Source organism: Lissotriton vulgaris, chromosome 12 (assembly GCF_964263255.1).
Source record: "Lissotriton vulgaris chromosome 12, aLisVul1.2, whole genome shotgun sequence".
Classification (NCBI taxonomy): Eukaryota; Metazoa; Chordata; class Amphibia; order Caudata; family Salamandridae; genus Lissotriton; species Lissotriton vulgaris.
Genome location: NC_141700.1, coordinates 110,202,261 through 110,222,615, shown reverse-complemented (window position 1 = coordinate 110,222,615; position 20,355 = coordinate 110,202,261). Strand labels below are relative to the sequence as shown.

General features: G+C 43.3%; 1 protein-coding gene across 1 annotated transcript in view; it reads right to left on the bottom strand.

Annotated features, from left to right (window-relative positions):
- Positions 1 to 11,029: 11,029 nt before the first annotated feature.
- VPS72 (vacuolar protein sorting 72 homolog) overlaps positions 11,030 to 20,355 on the bottom strand; it is a 45,646-nt gene continuing 36,320 nt past the window's right edge. Inside the window, exons 5-6 of the mRNA XM_086947426.1 lie at positions 14,344 to 14,488; positions 11,030 to 12,704 (exon numbers count right to left, since the gene is read on the bottom strand). Coding sequence (XP_086803552.1) covers positions 12,323 to 12,704; positions 14,344 to 14,488 — 527 coding nt within the window. The 3' untranslated portion in view covers positions 11,030 to 12,322. The remainder of the gene's footprint in view (positions 12,705 to 14,343; positions 14,489 to 20,355) is intronic.

The following is a 20,355-nucleotide window of genomic DNA, read 5'->3' as shown; positions in this document are numbered from 1 at the left end:
CACACTGCCCAACTAAAAGAGCCCCACACTGCCCAACTAAAAGAGCCCCACACTGCCAAACTAAAAGATTTGATTTGATTTCAGATTTGTAAAGCGCGTAGCTACCCTGGGGCGTCCCAGCGCTGACAATCAACCTGTAGCATTCAGAGGGGGAAGTTGCAGGGATGGATTTATGGGAAGAGTTGTAGGGATAAAAAGAGCCACACACTGCCAAACTAAAAGAGCCACACACTGCCAAACTAAAAGAGACACACACTGCCAAACTAAAAGAGCCACACACGCCCAACTACTAAAAGAGCCCCACACTGCCTAAGAGCCCCAAACTGTAGACAAGATTCCTGATCCCAACACTGGGCTATGCAAGATTCCCGATCCCAACACTGGGCTATGCAAGATTCACAACACCAACACTGGGCTGTGCAAGATTCACAATCCCAACACTGGGCTGGGCAAGATTCACAATCCCAACACTGGGCTGTGCAAGATTCACAATCCCAACACTGGGCTGTGCAAGATTCACAATCCCAACACTGGGCTGTGCAAGATTCACAATCCCAACACTGGGCTGTGCAAGATTCACAATCCCAACACTGGGCTGTGCAAGATTCACAATCCCAACACTGGGCTGTGCAAGATTCACAATCCCAACACTGGGCTGTGCAAGATTCACAGCCCCAACACTGGGCTGTGCAAGAGACGCAGCCCCAACACTGGGCTGTGCAAGAGACGCAGCCCCAACACTGGGCTGTGCAAAAGTCGCAGCCCCAAAAACTGGGTTGTGCAAGAGTCGCAATCCCAACACTGGGCTGTGCAAGATTCACAGCCTCAACACTGGGCTGTGCAAGATTCACAATCTTTATTAAAATATAAAGAAGCAAGGACAAAGACAGAAAATGAAGAAACAATCATAAGTTACAACCATATGAAAAATCTCATTTAAATGGGATCAAAATAAAATATTAAGCAGAAAGAAAAAACACAGGGCAAAGTAAATCAATTAATGCAAACAGAGAAAACATTGTAAGCATAACAATTGAAATTAATAATAAATAGTTAGTTGAATTAGTAAAAGGCATTGGGAAGGATCACAGTGGTTTTTGAACCTCATCAGCTTCATTTTGGGAAGAAGATTTCGAGGAAGCAACCAAGGACAAATAATTGGTTAGAGGGAGCCATAGAAGATCTCGTTTGATTGCCAGAGAAATGGGAGAGACAAAATTAGTGTCAAGTCTGTGGTGAAAACAAACCGCATTCCACCAAGCACCAAAAGTGACATCAGTAGCCTGTTTCTAATTGGAGGTAATGAGATGAAAAGCAATAGCTATTAAGAGGTCTAATAGCGTGTAGTGATGTGTGGATTGAGGGTAAATACAAGATTCGCAATCTTAACACTGGGCTGTGCAAGATTCGCAATCCCAACACTGGGCTGTGCAAGATTCGTAATCCCAACACTGGGCTGTGCAGGATTCACAGCCCCAACAATGGGCTGTGCAAGATTCACAACCCCAACACTGGGCTGTGCAAGAGTCGCAGACCCTAAACTGGGTTGTGCAAGATTCACAACCCCAACACTGGGCTGTGCAAGAGTCGCTGACCCTAAACTGGGTTGTGCAAGATTCACAACCCCAACACTGGGCTGTGCAAGAGTCGCAGCCCCAAAACTGGGTTGTGCAAGATTCACAACCCCAACACTGGGCTGTGCAAGAGTCGCAGCCCCAAAACTGGGTTGTGCAAGAGTCGCAATCCCAACACTGGGCTGTGCAAGAGTCGCAATCCCAACACTGGGCTGTGCAAGAGTCGCAATCCCAACACTGGGCTGTGCAAGATTCACAGCCTCAACACTGGGCTGTGCAAGATTTGCAGGACTGGGAGGCATGGGTCTCTTTCACTACCAGATTGAACCTGTGAAGTGAAGCTTAACTCCTTTCACCCTCAAGTGATATAACCTCTCACGTAGGAACCGTGAAGATGGCTGCATTCATTATTATAAAGCTTACAGTTCATTAGTAAAACTAAAGAACAGACGAGCACTGACACTTTTAGAAGTATTTGCCTTAAACACACACATACAATCACTGCAAATGTGCAAATGATACAAAATCTATGGTCTCTGTTTCATTCTATGAATATGAAACGGAGTCAGATGATCTAGCCGAAGCAATAGCCAAGGTTCTTGGAAGTGTAATATAGAGAAATCTTTTGGAGACAACTAAAAAAAAAAAAGAAAAATATATAATTATTGTTAAATGAAAGCCATATCATTGGCTGCCAGCCTTTTAGCTAAGCCAATGCTTGTTCTGTTACTATTTCTGTAAAACTTTTATCTATGGCTAAAGCAAAAATATCTTCAGGTTGCCCAAGTTGTCCAGCACTGAAAAGGACTACTTTGTGTGCAAGTGTGCTACTTGTGAAAGAGGAGAATGCGGTCACTCACGGTGAAGTTAGCCAATGGGCTGCTGTAGTGGGCGGAGGAAAAATATGAATGAGATATACAGACCAATGGTTGAAAAGGACAAACATGCCTTTAGTACTGCATCAAGGATCAAGGCATTTTAATATTATGTATCACGTTAGGTGAATGCCTTTGAGCTTTGCTTCTAATTTCAGGTTCTTCTGTAGGGTAACGACTGGCAGTTCAAGGCACACCAGGGGTCACATGTAGCAAAGGTGAACTTTTGGTCCAAGATAAAACAGAGGAAAAATCCCGAGCACTCAAATGTCCATCATCAAATTTTATGAGTACGAGAGATTCAAGATTTCTTTATTCCATTATCATCTAGTAGTTCATCAGATGTAAATACGAGGACAAGTATTCATGAAAAACACAGCGAAAGCAGCAAATACGTTTCGTCACACGGCATATATGCCTTTGACTTCCTCAGGGCTGCAAGTTCGTACTGCACGGAGTATGTTCAGAAGAGGCCACTAATGCCAAACACATTACATTCACCAGTCCTTTCCAGTCTGCCAGCCTCCGCGGTGTTCAGGAGACCTGTCGGAGAGTACCTCCACCGGCATGTGACGGCACAATGTTACATAAGGTATTTAGTGTCAAATACATGTGACAATTTTGAGGGAAAAGCGGACACAAAGTGCAGGGGCTAGATTACAGTAAGCATCCCACATTACAGGAAAGAGGTTAATTAGAATGATATCAATAAAAGAAATGCTGGTGAGTTTAAGACGAAGCAGAGTAATGTACGGGTTTATTATTAAATAGGCCTTTAACAATGTATCATTTACCTAAGTTTTGAATGTGATATATATGGAAAATGTCTCCCGAATAAAAATCTGATCCAAAGGGTGGACTCTGGAGAGGTTAAGAGTACCAAGCAGCTGTAAGTGCATTTGTTTCTCAGTATTGACATCTACTATGCACAAGTTGCGCCCCATCATGGTTCAGAGACACCGCAAGTCATGCATGTGTCTTTTAAGAAGAATGACCACCTTGCATGGTGCAAGAAATTTAAAGAAGGCTTCTATAAGGGAAAGGAAGGCATTTCAAGCAATAGGGCTTTACAGCTAAGAAACAAAAGAGGATAAAACCTCAGAATTATGATGGGTAGTACCTTTACCTTAAGGACTTTCAAAATCTAGAAGTGAAACAGAAGGAAAAAGTATCTGTCTTCATGTTGTAGTGGGTGGAACCAAACTATTGGGTTACAGAGAAGGAGGCAATAGCGTGCTCATAAGAAATTAATACACATTTACACTTTGTTCATCCGGAACTTGGTTGGATATGCAACTTGTAGGCCCGAGCGGTGAACTTCGCCACGTTCGCGGAGTTTGCTGAGTTTTCTGCACTCTGCGCAGCTCGCGGAGTGCAGAAAACTCCGGTTCGCGATGTGCAGCGGAGTTTCTTCCCCGCTCGCGATCGCAAACAGTAGCTCGCGATCGTGAATGGTAAGTTCACGATCACGAACGGTAAGTTCGCGAGCGCAAGTTGAAGCTTGGGTAGAATTTCTACCCGAGCTGCAGGAATACCAGCACAAACTGCAGTTTGCACTGCACTCCGCTACTCGCGGAACTTCGCAGAGTTTTTTTGTAACTTCGGGGAGTTCCGCATAGCAAAACTCAGCGAACTACTCCCAGGCCTAGCAACTTGTTAGACGAGATACTGAAAAACACTGAGGTCTACAATTCACACTAATCAACTTGAGCATAACTTAGTTCTGGTTCCAAAGAAAGATAGCACAAAGGTCTTCCCTGACTTAGAAGATCAAATCGTGCACATACATATTGCTAACAGGTGGCTATGTGGGGAGATTAGGCTCTGTGAAATAACATCCATCAATGATGCAAGTCAACCAGTATGAGACGGGTTAGTACGTAGAAATTTATCGGCCGATAACTTTCTGCGTACTCACGTGACTCATACTGGTTCAGGAACACTCTCCGTTATTCTGGCTACGAGGACTTGGGCTCATTAACGGCCAGAAATATTGGACACAAGACAGCCTTAGTGCGGATATAATTTGCCATCGGGCATGTCAGCATACTCGCTGGACATTTTAATTTGTCTTTTTAAGTGACCAAATTGGGGTTAGGAGAACCACAATTATTACTGACGGCCACCTGATCTTTTATTATTTACAAAATGGAGAAACTCCTGTTCAAATTTAAGGTATATTTGTGCCTTAAAGGCAACGGCTGGGTTGGAATTAGAACCAGTGTACAGTCTTCTACAATTTCATGGAATTTCAAGTAGTACAGCCCTGAAGAAGTCATGAGGTACTCCCTCAGTGACAAAACATGTGTTGGCTGGCTCTAGAATACAAGAGAAGAGGCATATGGCCAGAAAACAATGATAAAAAAAAGACTACAACATTAAGGGAAAAGAAACGTATTTGACCGTTTTACCACTGTACTTAATATATATTATAGGCATTAATTGAAACACTGTGTGCTAGAGCCTTGTTGGTCTGCTGTCCGACCCAAGGGTATTGGGTTCGGGGAAGTAGGGGGATTAACTTCATCCTCAGTAAGCACCGCTAGCTGATACATATAAATACCAATATATAGTGTGAACAGTCCATCAGCGCCATATACCCATAAAAATCACCCATTGAATGATCATCTGTAGCAACGGTACACCTGCTTCAAGAACAGAAAACTTGCCTCATTATTGGTAGATCGACCACTTAAAAAAGAAAATCCTCAAAAAATGCACATGATTACATGAAGTTATACAACCAAACAATACAGCAGGAAATAACATGGAATGTCCACATTTTATAATAAAATAGAAACTAGTTCAGAAGTTGAGCTGTTTGAATGGAAAACAAAATGCCCTCCGCTACACAACGGCCATAATGATGTTGCCTCACTGCTAAGTACCCAAGCAACAAAAAAAACGTCAGTATAATATATATCCGCAGCACACCAAGACCCTTCATCATTTAATTTCAAAACAAGTGTGCTCGCAGAGGCCAGCTGAGCGGGGTGGACCGTACTACTTGAGTTGGACAGCTGCCTTTTGACGTCAACTTCGCAGGTTTTAAAGAGGCTGCCACGTCATCTGTATATATATATATATATATATATATATATGAAACAAGCGCCTCCTCTCACTGAAAGAAGTAGAAGCCACTGCGGGGGTGAGAAGACAGCAACTTTTAATGCAGTAACAAGGCGAATGCATTTCGGCCAACATGGCCTTCGTCAGCGCCTGCAGTTGATAAAGAGGAAGTCCCAGCGTTCTGCAGGTAAAATGCACCCCACCGCACTCTGATAGGTGCGATAACAGCTCCGCCCCTCAGCAAAAGTTAATCTCAAAAATGTGTTTCAGCTGGTCTGAAGAAGTCGAAGACTCCAATCCCCAGGATGCACCAGTGGCTCCCAGGTAAGTATTGCTGACAGGCGTTCTTGATAAAATACAAGTGAATAGCGAGGGTAGGGTGCACTGCATAACGTAGAAATCTGCAACTGTGACTGCTTGTGCTGCCTCGAGTCCCCTTCTCGTCCACCGAAAGTCAAAGTAGCAAATCAATGGGGGCAGGAGGACAATGCATCCCGTCCTGGCAGAGACAATGTCTCAGTGAGCCAATTCAAATTGCTTTGACTGCCGGCGGGTCTGGAGATTACCACAAACGTGTAGAAACGGACAATGCTTTCGCAGGAACCAGATTCTCCAGGCCACTTGCGACGAGCGAGCCTCTGAACGCGCCTCTGGAATGCGCGTGAAATGAATGAAACAAGCGCCTCCTCTCACTGAAAGAAGTAGAAGCCACTGCGGGGGTGAGAAGACAGCAACTTTTAATGCAGTAACAAGGCGAATGCATTTCGGCCAACATGGCCTTCGTCAGCGCCTGCAGTTGATAAAGAGGAAGTCCCAGCGTTCTGCAGGTAAAATGCACCCCACCGCACTCTGATAGGTGCGATAACAGCTCCGCCCCTCAGCAAAAGTTAATCTCGAAAATGTGTTTCAGCTGGTCTGAAGAAGTCGAAGACTCCAATCCCCAGGATGCACCAGTGGCTCCCAGGTAAGTATTGCTGACAGGCGTTCTTGATAAAATACAAGTGAATAGCGAGGGTAGGGTGCACTGCATAACGTAGAAATCTGCAACTGTGACTGCTTGTGCTGCCTCGAGTCCCCTTCTCGTCCACCGAAAGTCAAAGTAGCAAATCAATGGGGGCAGGAGGACAATGCATCCCGTCCTGGCAGAGACAATGTCTCAGTGAGCCAATTCAAATTGCTTTGACTGCCGGCGGGTCTGGAGATTACCACAAACGTGTAGAAACGGACAATGCTTTCGCAGGAACCAGATTCTCCAGGCCACTTGCGACGAGCGAGCCTCTGAACGCGCCTCTGGAATGCGCGTGAAATGAATGAAACAAGCGCCTCCTCTCACTGAAAGAAGTAGAAGCCACTGCGGGGGTGAGAAGACAGCAACTTTTAATGCAGTAACAAGGCGAATGCATTTCGGCCAACATGGCCTTCGTCAGCGCCTGCAGTTGATAAAGAGGAAGTCCCAGCGTTCTGCAGGTAAAATGCACCCCACCGCACTCTGATAGGTGCGATAACAGCTCCGCCCCTCAGCAAAAGTTAATCTCGAAAATGTGTTTCAGCTGGTCTGAAGAAGTCGAAGACTCCAATCCCCAGGATGCACCAGTGGCTCCCAGGTAAGTATTGCTGACAGGCGTTCTTGATAAAATACAAGTGAATAGCGAGGGTAGGGTGCACTGCATAACGTAGAAATCTGCAACTGTGACTGCTTGTGCTGCCTCGAGTCCCCTTCTCGTCCACCGAAAGTCAAAGTAGCAAATCAATGGGGGCAGGAGGACAATGCATCCCGTCCTGGCAGAGACAATGTCTCAGTGAGCCAATTCAAATTGCTTTGACTGCCGGCGGGTCTGGAGATTACCACAAACGTGTAGAAACGGACAATGCTTTCGCAGGAACCAGATTCTCCAGGCCACTTGCGACGAGCGAGCCTCTGAACGCGCCTCTGGAATGCGCGTGAAATGAATGAAACAAGCGCCTCCTCTCACTGAAAGAAGTAGAAGCCACTGCGGGGGTGAGAAGACAGCAACTTTTAATGCAGTAACAAGGCGAATGCATTTCGGCCAACATGGCCTTCGTCAGCGCCTGCAGTAGATAAAGAGGAAGTCCCAGCGTTCTGCAGGTAAAATGCACCCCACCGCACTCTGATAGGTGCGATAACAGCTCCGCCCCTCAGCAAAAGTTAATCTCGAAAATGTGTTTCAGCTGGTCTGAAGAAGTCGAAGACTCCAATCCCCAGGATGCACCAGTGGCTCCCAGGTAAGTATTGCTGACAGGCGTTCTTGATAAAATACAAGTGAATAGCGAGGGTAGGGTGCACTGCATAACGTAGAAATCTGCAACTGTGACTGCTTGTGCTGCCTCGAGTCCCCTTCTCGTCCACCGAAAGTCAAAGTAGCAAATCAATGGGGGCAGGAGGACAATGCATCCCGTCCTGGCAGAGACAATGTCTCAGTGAGCCAATTCAAATTGCTTTGACTGCCGGCGGGTCTGGAGATTACCACAAACGTGTAGAAACGGACAATGCTTTCGCAGGAACCAGATTCTCCAGGCCACTTGCGACGAGCGAGCCTCTGAACGCGCCTCTGGAATGCGCGTGAAATGAATGAAACAAGCGCCTCCTCTCACTGAAAGAAGTAGAAGTATATGCTCTTTAAATACTTCTATACTGATGTTAAGGTCTTCACCGGCGGACCAACGTACCTCAACAGACGACTCAGCTTCTACACCCCCACCCGCCAGCTCCGCCGACCTCGCTCTCGCCACAGTCCCCCGCTTCTGAAGAGCGACCTCCGGCGGCAGATCGTTCTCCCACCTCGCTGCTAAGACCTGGAACACCCTCCCCATCCACCTACGGCAGACCCAAGACCTGCTGACCTTCAGAAAACTCCTCAAGACCTGGCTTTTCGAGCAGTAGCAGCATTCCCCACCCCAGCACCTTGAGACCCTCACAGGTGAGTAGTGAGCTTTACAAATGATATGATTGATTGTTCTCTTGACAAGAGCTCTACACATGATGCAAGCCTATTCCACATTTGTCCCTGCAGCACACCAGTGGTCTGGAGTGGTCTAGACAGACCAGCAAAAGCTGCTGGATCTGGTGCTTGACCCTAGCCACTCCAACTTCTCCCAGAGTCAAAGTCTCTACAGTCAGCCTCTAGCAACACAGCCTCAGTCACTAGAGAGAAAGAAAAACAAATCTCGAAACTGACTTCTACAGTTTTGGAAGCCAAATGTAGCAACATCCTCTTCCAACATTCCTGCAACAAGTAGAGGGGACAACTCATCCAGTAAGCATGTGGCAGGGAAGCAATCCATCTTTTCTATTTCCAGGTTCGTTCCAATGGAGGACCGCTTGAAGTGGGGATCTTCAAATGGCCATTACTGTGCCACTGTATCTGGACCCCAGCGCACTTCCACGAGATTTTCGAGGGTTCAAATGATGCTCTCCACCTCAGTGTCAATCGGGAGATTAGCAACCGCCCCTTTTTCCAGAGTCGTTTGACAGGACTACGTTCAATGTGGTAAATTCTCCAGATGTAGTAAGAACTCTTCTCTGAGCTTCTTTTCAACTCCAACCTGCCTGTCAAGCTCACAGGCAGAGACTCGCTGTATCTCGGAGAAAACCTCTGATGAAGGACAAGGAATTATGAGCCCGTTCACAATTCCTTTTGGCACATTCACTTCCAATATTCCAAATTTTTTCCATAGAGTCAGGGATATCGTCCCCTTAAACACACAAAAATAACTCTTCAGAGGCAGTGTTGGAAACGGAGAGAGAGTGCCCCCGGCCTCCCTCCAACAGAGGGTTTTATACACTGATTATAGACCACCTACTTTAGTTTGCATCAGGCAAAATGCCACATTCATAATCAAAATTGATGGAGTCAAACCAAAGAAGTCTTCCGATTTGGCACTTTCAAGCCATACTAAATGTGGATTCACATCTCAGTCCAATTAGCCGCAACCAAGGCCTCGAAAGCGAACAGTGTATTTTTACACAGAAGATAGGCTGCAACACACACACAATGTCAGTGAGTGGATCGAACCTGAATATCTTTTAGTAGTGCCAGCACCCCTTTCCTTATTCAGCCTGCTAACAAGGTACATGCAAAGACAGACATTCTGTCTAACCCCTGCTGTTGTTCATCAGCTGGTTCTACATGTTTACTTTCCCCATAAATGCTATCAACACATATAACAGAACTGACTTAAAACCGCAGAAGCACTCGACAAAATAAAGCATGACCCATTTAAAACGTGCACGTGTATCCGAGGCAAGGCAGAAGTCTGGAAAAACCCATAAGTTCATATTTAAAAAAACAAAAAATCCAGGACTGATCACATTTGGTAGGTGGATTTCCTAGCACCAGCGAGACCTGCAAATGTTAAAGGAAAGAGAGGGCTAAATAACATCTGTTCATAAAGCTTTGGTTCACCTGAAAGAAGGTGGCTGCTGACAAAAAAGTCCTTATCGAACACCAGTGCTGCTTCCTTCAAAGTCGAAGAAATATCGTGAGAGATTGGCATACCTGGAGAAGATCTGGACTACACAAACACATTGGTGAAAAACTTCACAACTTTTGCAGGACTTCAAAATCAGTTTGCCATCCTTGAAAAAATGTGTCCAAACACACCTCAGATGACGATGGGATACAAAAGCTGGAGAAGCTTTTGTGTGTGATCTAATGATTGACACAGGTGTCAAGAACGGCCCCTTTGATTCAACACCGAAGAGTGGGGTTGATTAATGACCAACATGATTCTCCACATCATATTATGATATGATATCAATGGGTCAGCAGGAGTGAAGTTGATATTGCCTAAAATCAGACTCTTCCCAAAACCGCCTCCAGGAGATATAGCGATGGTGCCATGGTAAACCATCACTGCTTTTAACACGAGAGAGACTATTTAACCACATTGGGTGAAGGGCTTTAAATAGTTTCAAACCAGAGAAAACCTGGAAGGTTGTCACTTCTCGTTAGTGTTAGATATACACTGTGCTTCTCCGCACTGATGAATTGCTGAAAAAGTAGCAACAACATCGAAGGGAAAAATATGTTATTTATTAAGGATATGCGTTCACTATAATATATAATTCCACCACCAAAGCTCTTAACCCCAATTAGTTATTTTTATTACTAGTGAGAAGAGGGGCAGCAATCCCATCCCTCCTCATCACTCCATGCGCCCTTCAGCACCGGATCGCAGGATATCACAACACACTCAAATACAGATAAGGTGTAGGTATGCACATTACAACTACCAGGCTATTTCCAGCACCTTCTGAGGAGGACTCATTCTGATGCACAATACCCACAACACCATACCGAATTATGGAACCCCGGTGACCAAAACTCTGGCAAACATTGTGCAACTCTAGCAACGTGGCAACAACAAAGGGCAAAGTTGCCATTCTGAGAAGCACATATTTCCCAACCAAGCGAAATATCTAAAGTTAGACAAACAGTAAGCAACCAAGCAATTGTTAAATATACTTCATAAATTCAAACCAATTAAACAATTTAAGAAATTCGATTTATTTTTCATGTTTGATCGATCTACTTGCTCTGCAAGTGGTTTAACAAAGTGTAGATTTTGCAATGACCATCCTGAGTACAAGAAGACTAAACTGAGAAGTCCACAAAATGTAGCAATATATGTCTCAAAAACATGTCCCAAGAATAAAAGCAATAGATAATTAAACCAAATTAGTCATGAACATGCCTTCTACAGTCTCTTTCCAAAGATTACTTGCAGGATTTAGCACTAGAACCTGAAGTACCAAAAGCCCTATAGACCCGTCCACAAACATCACTGACCAGGTCTGTGCTGTTAACAACAGACAGCCGGAAACTTTCTGGTTTTTCTTCCTTTACATTGTTGTATTTATAAAATCTGCACCTGTATGAGATGATGATGGACGTACTCGACTGTACACACTAAGATGAACCATGGAACAGGATCAGTAAACCCATATTCTAGATCAAGAGTATTTTTACTGAAAAACCTTTGCATTTCAAATAAAAGTAGTAAAGGGGGTTAACTTGAAAAACATTCTCAAGAAAATCTTTTACAGTCTGAATTAGAATTAATACACTTTGGGTCAGGCCAATATTGTTTTGAGAGTCAACTTCTTGGTAACACCCAAGGGTCCTAATAAACTTGCAGCAATAATCAATAATTCACCTGAAGAAAAGGCATTACAAATTCAATAAAGAACCACTATCTTAAAAAATAATAATAATAATTTAAGTGCTCAGAGAGATGCACCTGAACTGCAACATTGAGCTATACCCCTGACTCTTAATATGGATGCCAGAGGCAACAAAAGAAAACATTCTTTCTGACGTCTTTACAGGGCAGGGAAACTTAAAAGGCTTTTTTTTCCAAATACCTACGGTTCAGGTCTGCTGAATGGAAAGTGCAGAAGTACATAAGGTATACATGTTGCGCATGTGTTTAGATTTGGAAAAATTCTAAATGGGATGAAATGGTTCATGAAACAAAGGGAATGAAAAGCCTGGTGACAGACATCCTTATTGTAGTATGCCCAAATTTCTTCCTCACATCTATTATTCTTTTCTTGCACTTGCAAAGCACTGAATTTTCAAAGAAATAGTCTTTTACGTGCTGAAAGAACCGCCAATGTCCACACAATACATATGAAGAGACACAAGGCCTGCCCCAGTTTCGTTCGAGAACTACTTGCAGTGTTTTCCTGAATGAAAAAGATGTTCAAAGAGTTTTCGTCCAATAATTCAGGTGATTCTTCCCAGCATGCTGGATAGACTCCTTTGGTCACTTCCCCAAGTTTCATGGCCCAGACTGTTTAATTATGATCTTCTGTCTCCCGGAGCGGGCACCAGAGTCAGTTACAGAGGGGCTTGTCCCCAGAGCTGCTGCCATCGCCGCATTTGGCAGGCCATGGGCTGTGATATACTTCTTGTAGGCCTCACGGATTATCTTGAAGGACCGGATGCTGGAGTAGGGGATATCAGTGATAGGGTCACGGTACTGGGCCAGTTTGTGGGTGACGGGGCAGATTTCCTTCACCGGGACCTTGGCCGGCTTGGATTTTGGAAAGAAATTTCTGAAGGTAACATCATCGCTGAAGGTGATGAAAGTGCGTGAACATTTGCCAACAGTTGCTGAAACGGAGGAGCCATCTGCATTGTGCTGAGTATCTTGGTCAAGCCTGGGAGGGGACATAAATATATGAAACAAATGACAAAATAGTTCAAAAGATCAGAATCATTTGAAAAAAAGCATTTAAAAGATTTTGGGCTGGGTAGGAATCTGTGCTAAAATTGTGATAATTTTAATATTATCTCTTTAGTAGAGTATTGATGAACGCTGGACTTCATCGTTACGGAATCCGCTCATAAAGAAAGAAGAATATGAACGCAGTACACTGATTTTTATGAACATCTTGTTCTTGTTAATAAAGTCCTGTTGTACACAACTTCAACAACAAAGTTTGCCAAATGCCTGAAGTTGGACTCGCATGCCTAAACATCTGGAATTCAGCAATATGAGGAATGCATGAATTTTATGCAGAGAATAGGAAACCATGATGTTTCCAAAAAAAGAAGGTCCAAGCAATCCAGTTTGAAGCAATTCACTACAATCTTCACCACTTACGATTAAGTGTGAAACATGCGGCATGGTTTAGAAGAGCACAGATTTTCCACAAGCAGGGTGGTTGTTGGCAGTGGTATACTGGACCATGACAGCAGAATTTAGCAGGTTAGGAGGCTTGGCTGCCATGAGAGTGAGATGGGGATTGTCACTGCAAAGATTCTCAAGATTCCCTGTACCTATGGTAACTTTATCTTGGGTCCCAAACATGCATTCCTCTTGGGAAAGATAGTATCCGATTAAATTTGGACCACAGGACTAGGATAGCACAAACATAGAGAGGTAAAACTATTCCAGGAGAGGAGTGACATTTGTTGACAATACTGCTATTTCTGCTGTGTCTGCAAGATGCAATATTGCTAATTCTTCTAAATATACATAAAGTGGGCTTTGGCTCCACCCAGAAAATTATTTTTGTCACATTTCATGCTATTGGCTATTTGGACTATAATTTCAGCTTGCAAGAAGTGCTCTCTATAGAATGCACGAGGACTATTTACATCCTCTCTCGATCATCACAATGTTTGCCAGACTCAATTCTATATCTCCTATACATACTCTACACAGAAAGCAATCCTTTTTTGCTACTTTTTCCCCAGCATTGCGAAAGCCAGGAGGGTGGGATATAATGTGACTAGGAGCATTTTTGCAAGCAATATTTTAAAGAGCATTTGTAAATGCATTTGTTTGTATGAGTAGGCATATGAAAACCAGACCTGCTGGCAGTGCCAATGCTCGAAATTATTGGGCCAGCGTAAGCTGGATACATGCAAATAATAATAACATTTATCCTACAGCAAGGTGATTATGAAATGTTTGCAGACATGAAGCAGAAGCTTATATTATACTGCCCCACTCGACAACTAAGGTCATTAAATGCTCTTCGTCTAATTGTACCAAGAACAAAGACAGTTACTTGGGGAGATAGATCTTTTACCATAGCTGCAGCCAGACTTTGGAATACTCTCCCACTGGAAATTAGATCCACTCCCACACTGCTACAATTTAGAAAACTGTTGAAGACGTGGCTGTTTAACCAATAAGTTCTTCTCCACTTGCACTTCTGCATTATTAACTGCAAATTGAGTTTTCTAGGCTATCAGTGAGTCTTAGTGCCAAGACGCCCAAGGGCAAACGCTGCGCTTTACAAATTTTAAAAATAAATAAATAAATAGCGAGTTAGTATGTACACGTACCCTTCAACGTCTACGTTCTCGTCCTTTACATTGGCTTCACCGATCAGAGGCATGGTTGTCGAGCAGTAGCGTATAGTCGGGCCATCCCACCGTTGCTTTTTATGAACCTGTTTTTTCTTGTCAGCTTCCAGCCTCTCATAATTCTCTGAAAAAAACAACGAGTAGGGAACAGTCACAATTGGGAAAACTTTATGAAGAAGAAAAATCCCTCTGTTGAGTCGATGCCACTGGATGTGCCATGCATTGGAGTGTGCCCAACACTGAGAATTTTTTTGGGATACTACATGATCACCCCTGGGAGACAACTATTCGCCGTGTCTGCTGGTTAGTCAAAATCAATACCAGTCCAAGCAAGGGTCTTTTATCCAGATGAGCGTCAGTAGGGACAAATAGCTCTAAACAGCACACATTGAGTAATGAAAGAACTCCAGAAAGTGTGTGGATTCTAGTGAATCTAAACTGGTTTAAAGCAAATTGCTCAAAGGTTCGAGCAAGAAATCAGAGTCAAGCCTACTACAGAGAATTAGCAAAATTAATTACAGCCTTGTCTTCTCTCATGAGACATCCAATCAAGGGACCTCTTGCAAGTCTGGCTTAAGTCCTAAAGACGACGCCAGCCCACTGGGCACTAAATAATGAACGCTTGGGTATCTCATTCTACCTAGTACACAAAGTATAAACTTGAAAATGGTTACTACCCAAGTAAGCTTGAGTAAACCAGCAATCATAAGGTGAAGGCTTGGTAACCAAGCACATACACAATTTGGCATAACAGACTAGTTAAAGACTTTGGGCCACATCAGTGCCCTACAAACAAAGTCTCTGCAGCAGTCCTAGCCTTTGCTAACAGCAAAGCACTAATCATACAGAGTTTAGGTTGATGGATTTTCTTAAACAGTTAAATTCTTTGCCTACATACAATGTATCTGAATGAATTCATCACACTGATTAAAAGGGGTCATCTCCTTTGGAAATGGAAACACAGTTTATTCTAATACAATGATTATGTTCCAGTCTTCCAACAACCCATCACCATTCGTCCTCTTTCCTTTCCTCTCGGCCCTACTCCCCGGTTTTTCCTCCTTCATTTTTATATGCTCTTTGGTGCTCAAAAAAGCCCAAAAGCGGCACACCAGCTATGCAAAAAAAGTAAACAGCAACAACAAAATTAGATCAATTAATAATAAGAATGCTCCATCGACAAGCCCAAGACTGTAAACACTGCATGTTACACTGAAGACTTACCAAACAACAAGCACAGGATTGTGTCTGCTGTCACTACGAGGCAGATTCACTAATGACAATCTCACGTAGAACAATCGTAGGGTTGTATGTGATTTCATAGAAAAACAATTTCATGGAATTCCATTACTGAGAAACCATTTAATCTAACAGTTTAATGACATTTTAAGAATGAATGGCATTTACCTTTTCGTAGAAATCAATCCATAGAAAGTCCTTGTGGTCGAAATAGTTTTTTGAATGAGAACATGTTATGTGTAAATGCAATGGTTGCAGGTCTTCATTTCGGAAACATTTTTGTCGGAGATATTTATTTCAGTGCTTTACTTCAGGTAACATTAGTTCATATTTATATTGTGTACATTGGCAGACAATTAAATAGAATGCTTCTCGAAGCCATCATCACCCATAAACAACATCCATTGCTGAACCCTCACAACCCCTAAACACCACCAATTCCTGCACCCTAAAAACCCTCACCACACCAAAACACAAATTCCCGGAGCCTGAAAGCCCTTTCTACCCTAAAAATCCACCATCCCTGAACCCTAAAATCACTCACTACCCCTAACTCCACCCATTTCTGAACCCCTTTTTACGCCTAACCCCCACCTATCCCATAGCCCTTAATACACATCTGCACACCCAAACAACACCTTTCCTTGAACACTAAATGTCTCATCGCCCTTAAACACCAGCCATCCATGCCCATAAGAACTCACCCTAAACTACTCATCCCAGAACCCTAAAAACACCTTTCTACATCTAAACTCCACACATCCCTGAATCCTTAACACCCCCACTACCCTAAACTCCACCCCATCCTAAACCCTAAAAACTCTTTACCACCCCAGCCGCTAACCATAATTAAACCTTTAAAACCCTCACCAGCCCTAAACTCTACCCATCCATAAACCCTAAAACCAATCTACACCCGTACACTCCACCTGTACCTGAAACCTAAAAACACCTAAACGCCACTCATTTGTGAACCCTAAAAAGTCCATTCTATGCCCTAACGCCAATTATTCCTGACCTCTAAGAACCCCCACATCACCCTAAACATGATCCTTACCTGAGCCCAAAATCCTCACTGTAGCCCTAGACTCCACCCAAGTCTACTGTAATTTTGGATTTTCTTTAAAATTATCTTTCCTTTAATATTCAAATGTTATCATATTTCCTTAAAATTGTCTTTCCTTAAAATTGGTTTTCTCCAATGTGGTTTCTACGTTTTAGTGTTTCTATGAATTCGCCTACTACCCAATTGCACTGCTGGTCATTCTAAACACTCATATGGTGGGAAGCCTCAACGTCATCAACTTTTACTAGATATTACACTTCATGCTATCTGGAGATAGGCTCCAAGCCTACAAGTGCTACAGAGCACAATCTGACCATCAACGCTGCCCATCATGGTCCATACCCCCATGCCAGACTACGCATGTCATACTCATCTAGTGACCGACCCTACATTATCAGGAAAGTCACATCATTTTCAAGACACTCCCAGCGCAAGCTGCAAGACTGAACTACACATCAGAAACACCAAGATCAGCCTCAAATGACAAAAAACAATGAGTGAAATTAGGGAAGATTTAGTTCACACTTAATAACATTGAATGATTTACTTCCAGTTACCTTACTGACCTGTTGTGTTTTCATTTCCATTTGACAGCACCAGCAAATGGAAACCCAACTATGCTGACCTCCAACTAAAAGACTCAATATCCCCAAAGTTGGCCTAATACCTGTTAAAGACCATCAGTCAATCCAGACGCACCTATGAAAGGTCCCGGACTATCAACGTTGCCCATCATACGCCACCATCGAATTGTGGCATCAGCGCTGTCTGCCATCGCTGGGTCAAAAGTCCTCAGGAAGGCTTTAAAAAGCTGCGACCCCCACGCTAGGATTCTTTTTTCCCCCATTTCATGTTTTCTACCCCTGTGGACTGGATATGCTGCCAGAGAAAATAATGTGCTCCACCCCCTCATTGTGAGGTGTTGATCAGAAGACTAGATCTGAAAGGAGGTACAATCAAAATGTATCCCACCCACATTGGGTAACAAATTCTCTATCATACACAGCTATGAGGTAGCCGGTGTGGAAACAGCAGATTATAGATGGCGTACAGCATTTTAACACTGATCACTTTCAAAGGCTTCCTCTGTAAACTTCCAGTCCATCCCACATAAATGGGATCCTTGCCTTTTGTCATTATTACAGTGTAGATAATGTCTATTTTTTACACGTGTGATATTATGGAATGTGTAGTAGCACTGGTGTTCATCTAGAACAGCGTCTGCAACTTAAAAAATATAGCCTACAAACAGCAGACAAGCCCAAGCCAGGATGGATGTAACATCCTGTCTGTCTCTATGCTCAAGGCCCTCTTCAAAATGGAGTGCTGTTGTAGGCTTGCTTGGGAGAATCACAAAACCTCCTCTGAGCAAGATTTCCTCCTCTGCCCCAACGCCCGTTTCATGTTTCATTGGGTGCAGGCAGCATCTGTTCCAACAGTATTAGATTCATGACCTCTTAAGCCTTTTATAGCTCAGCAGATAACCGTTCCTGAAGGTGCAGTTGGAGCAAAACCAGAAAATCCAGGCTACCAAGCTGAGACTGGCTGTTCTCTTGATCCACTTGGTATCCCAGTCCCAATGAGGCCCTCGCCAGCCAATAATCTTAACTGTGACCCACCTGTTTCAAGTTATATGCCACTTAAGTTTGCTAGGCCTGTGGGCTATGTTAAGGATGATGACCTGCTACTAATCCTATCCCAATTCCAAACTTCATGAGAGATTATGGGTTCATTAACTTGTCTCCCAGAACTGTGCCCTGCTGGACAATTACCGGAGACTCTGGAAACTGCTGCTAAACCCTACACTACATCTAGGACTTGGGAGGTGCGGAGGAATTTACATATGAGTTCCGGAAATTGGGGATATTTTTCTTACTTCTTTGCATGAAACCCTGTTGCAGGGCTTCTGGGATGTCCTGCTAAGCATTGACCACTAGAGATACAAGGGAAAACGGATGGCATACAAACTTCCTAACTTTCAGTCTGAGAACTATGCCTCACTGACAGTCCTTTTACAAACACTAATGTAAAATTCCTTAGACTAGACACCACCCAATAGCCGTGTGCCACAGACATACATTGTCCCAAGCAGCTTCAACAGTTTAGCCATAGTAGATCATTGGCTACTGGGACACGTGTTGTTAGTGTAGTGCTTAACGGCTATAATAGCTTAGAGCAGTGGTTCCCGAACTTTGTAGAACTACAAACCTCTTTATAGAACAACAAACTTTAGCGACCCACCTACCTTTAATGGACTTGAGGCTGGGCAATTTTTTAATATAACTAAAGCACCGTGTTGTAGTGCATCGTAATTTACAGACATCATATTTTCCATTGAAAAGGCCACTAAATTTGCACAGGCATCCAGTTTTACTTTTTAAAATTATACAGCACACATGATTAAGTGTAGAAATTGCGGTTTCTGTGAAGATTTGTTTGCGCATCAGCAATGAAGTGTCTTGGTTTGTTATCCTTTTAAAATTTTTTGTTTCGAGCACACTTAAGAATTACAAAAAAAAGTGCTTCATGTTTGCTTCCCTAACTGCTGGATGCATACAGCAAATATACAGGTATTTACGTTTTGTTGCGTACTGCAAAAAAAATGCCACATTGCTACATAATCCAGTTCAAAAACTCCTCTCAATTTGCAGTCAGAAACAGAAAAGTAAACACCAATCCCAATGTTATAATACTAAAGCAGTCTGACAATCGACCCCTGTCTTTGAATCACCGACAAATGTGGCAAGTTAAATACAGACTTTAAAGGCATCTTTATTTATTGCTTGGACTTTTGCGACCTACGAAAAATCAGGACGTGACACAGTTTGGGAAACACTAGCTTAGAGTTCTATTTTGGCCCCAGGTGGTTCTTCTACTTTTTCGTTGTATATACCGATTTTTTTTTACTATTCTATACGCTTTTTTAGGTTTCACCCGCACAGGACTTGCACTGTGCTTGAGAAATCTATTGCTTTTTACATTAACTTAAAGGGACTTACATCCCGCCTCTTCCCTTTCTCGATTTCTCATTGGTTCCTGTGCCAGACACTTATCTTTCCTCCATTTTTATTGGCTGCAGCATATTTTCCTGCAGTTACAAATACTTGTTCCTTGTCTGCTTCCCTTATCAGTTTCCAGCTGCCGTAATACCGTTAACATCCGTTTTGGTGGAACTATATATTCATGAAGTTTTGCCTTTCACTCTTGCCTAATATTTATATAATAATTTTTCACCTGGCGAGATGAAAGGATTTGCACAGAATCACAGGATGTTGCGCGGCGCCGCCGAGACTCGAACCGGGATCCCCAGCTCTCGAGTCAGACGCTCTGGCCACTGCGCCACATCGCCTACACTCCTGTATTATCTGTCAGGCAGCTCTTTGCCTCTCCTGGACGATAATTGATCAAAACAGATATTTATTCATTACGTAGGCAAAACCAATGCAAGTTAATATGCCCTGTTCTCAGGAGCAAAAGAATAGACTACACAGCAAATGTATTATGTGTAAATTATGGTGGCATGCTGCATTGAACATTCTAATCTCCTACCACCCACTACGTTCAGTTTGACAACCCCTGGAAAGGTAAACGCCCCAATGGATCCATAGGGCGTGCTAGTGTATTATTGTTAAACAGTATCAACAAATGCAATTGCTCTGAACCTCTAACAGCCCAAGACAAGGCCT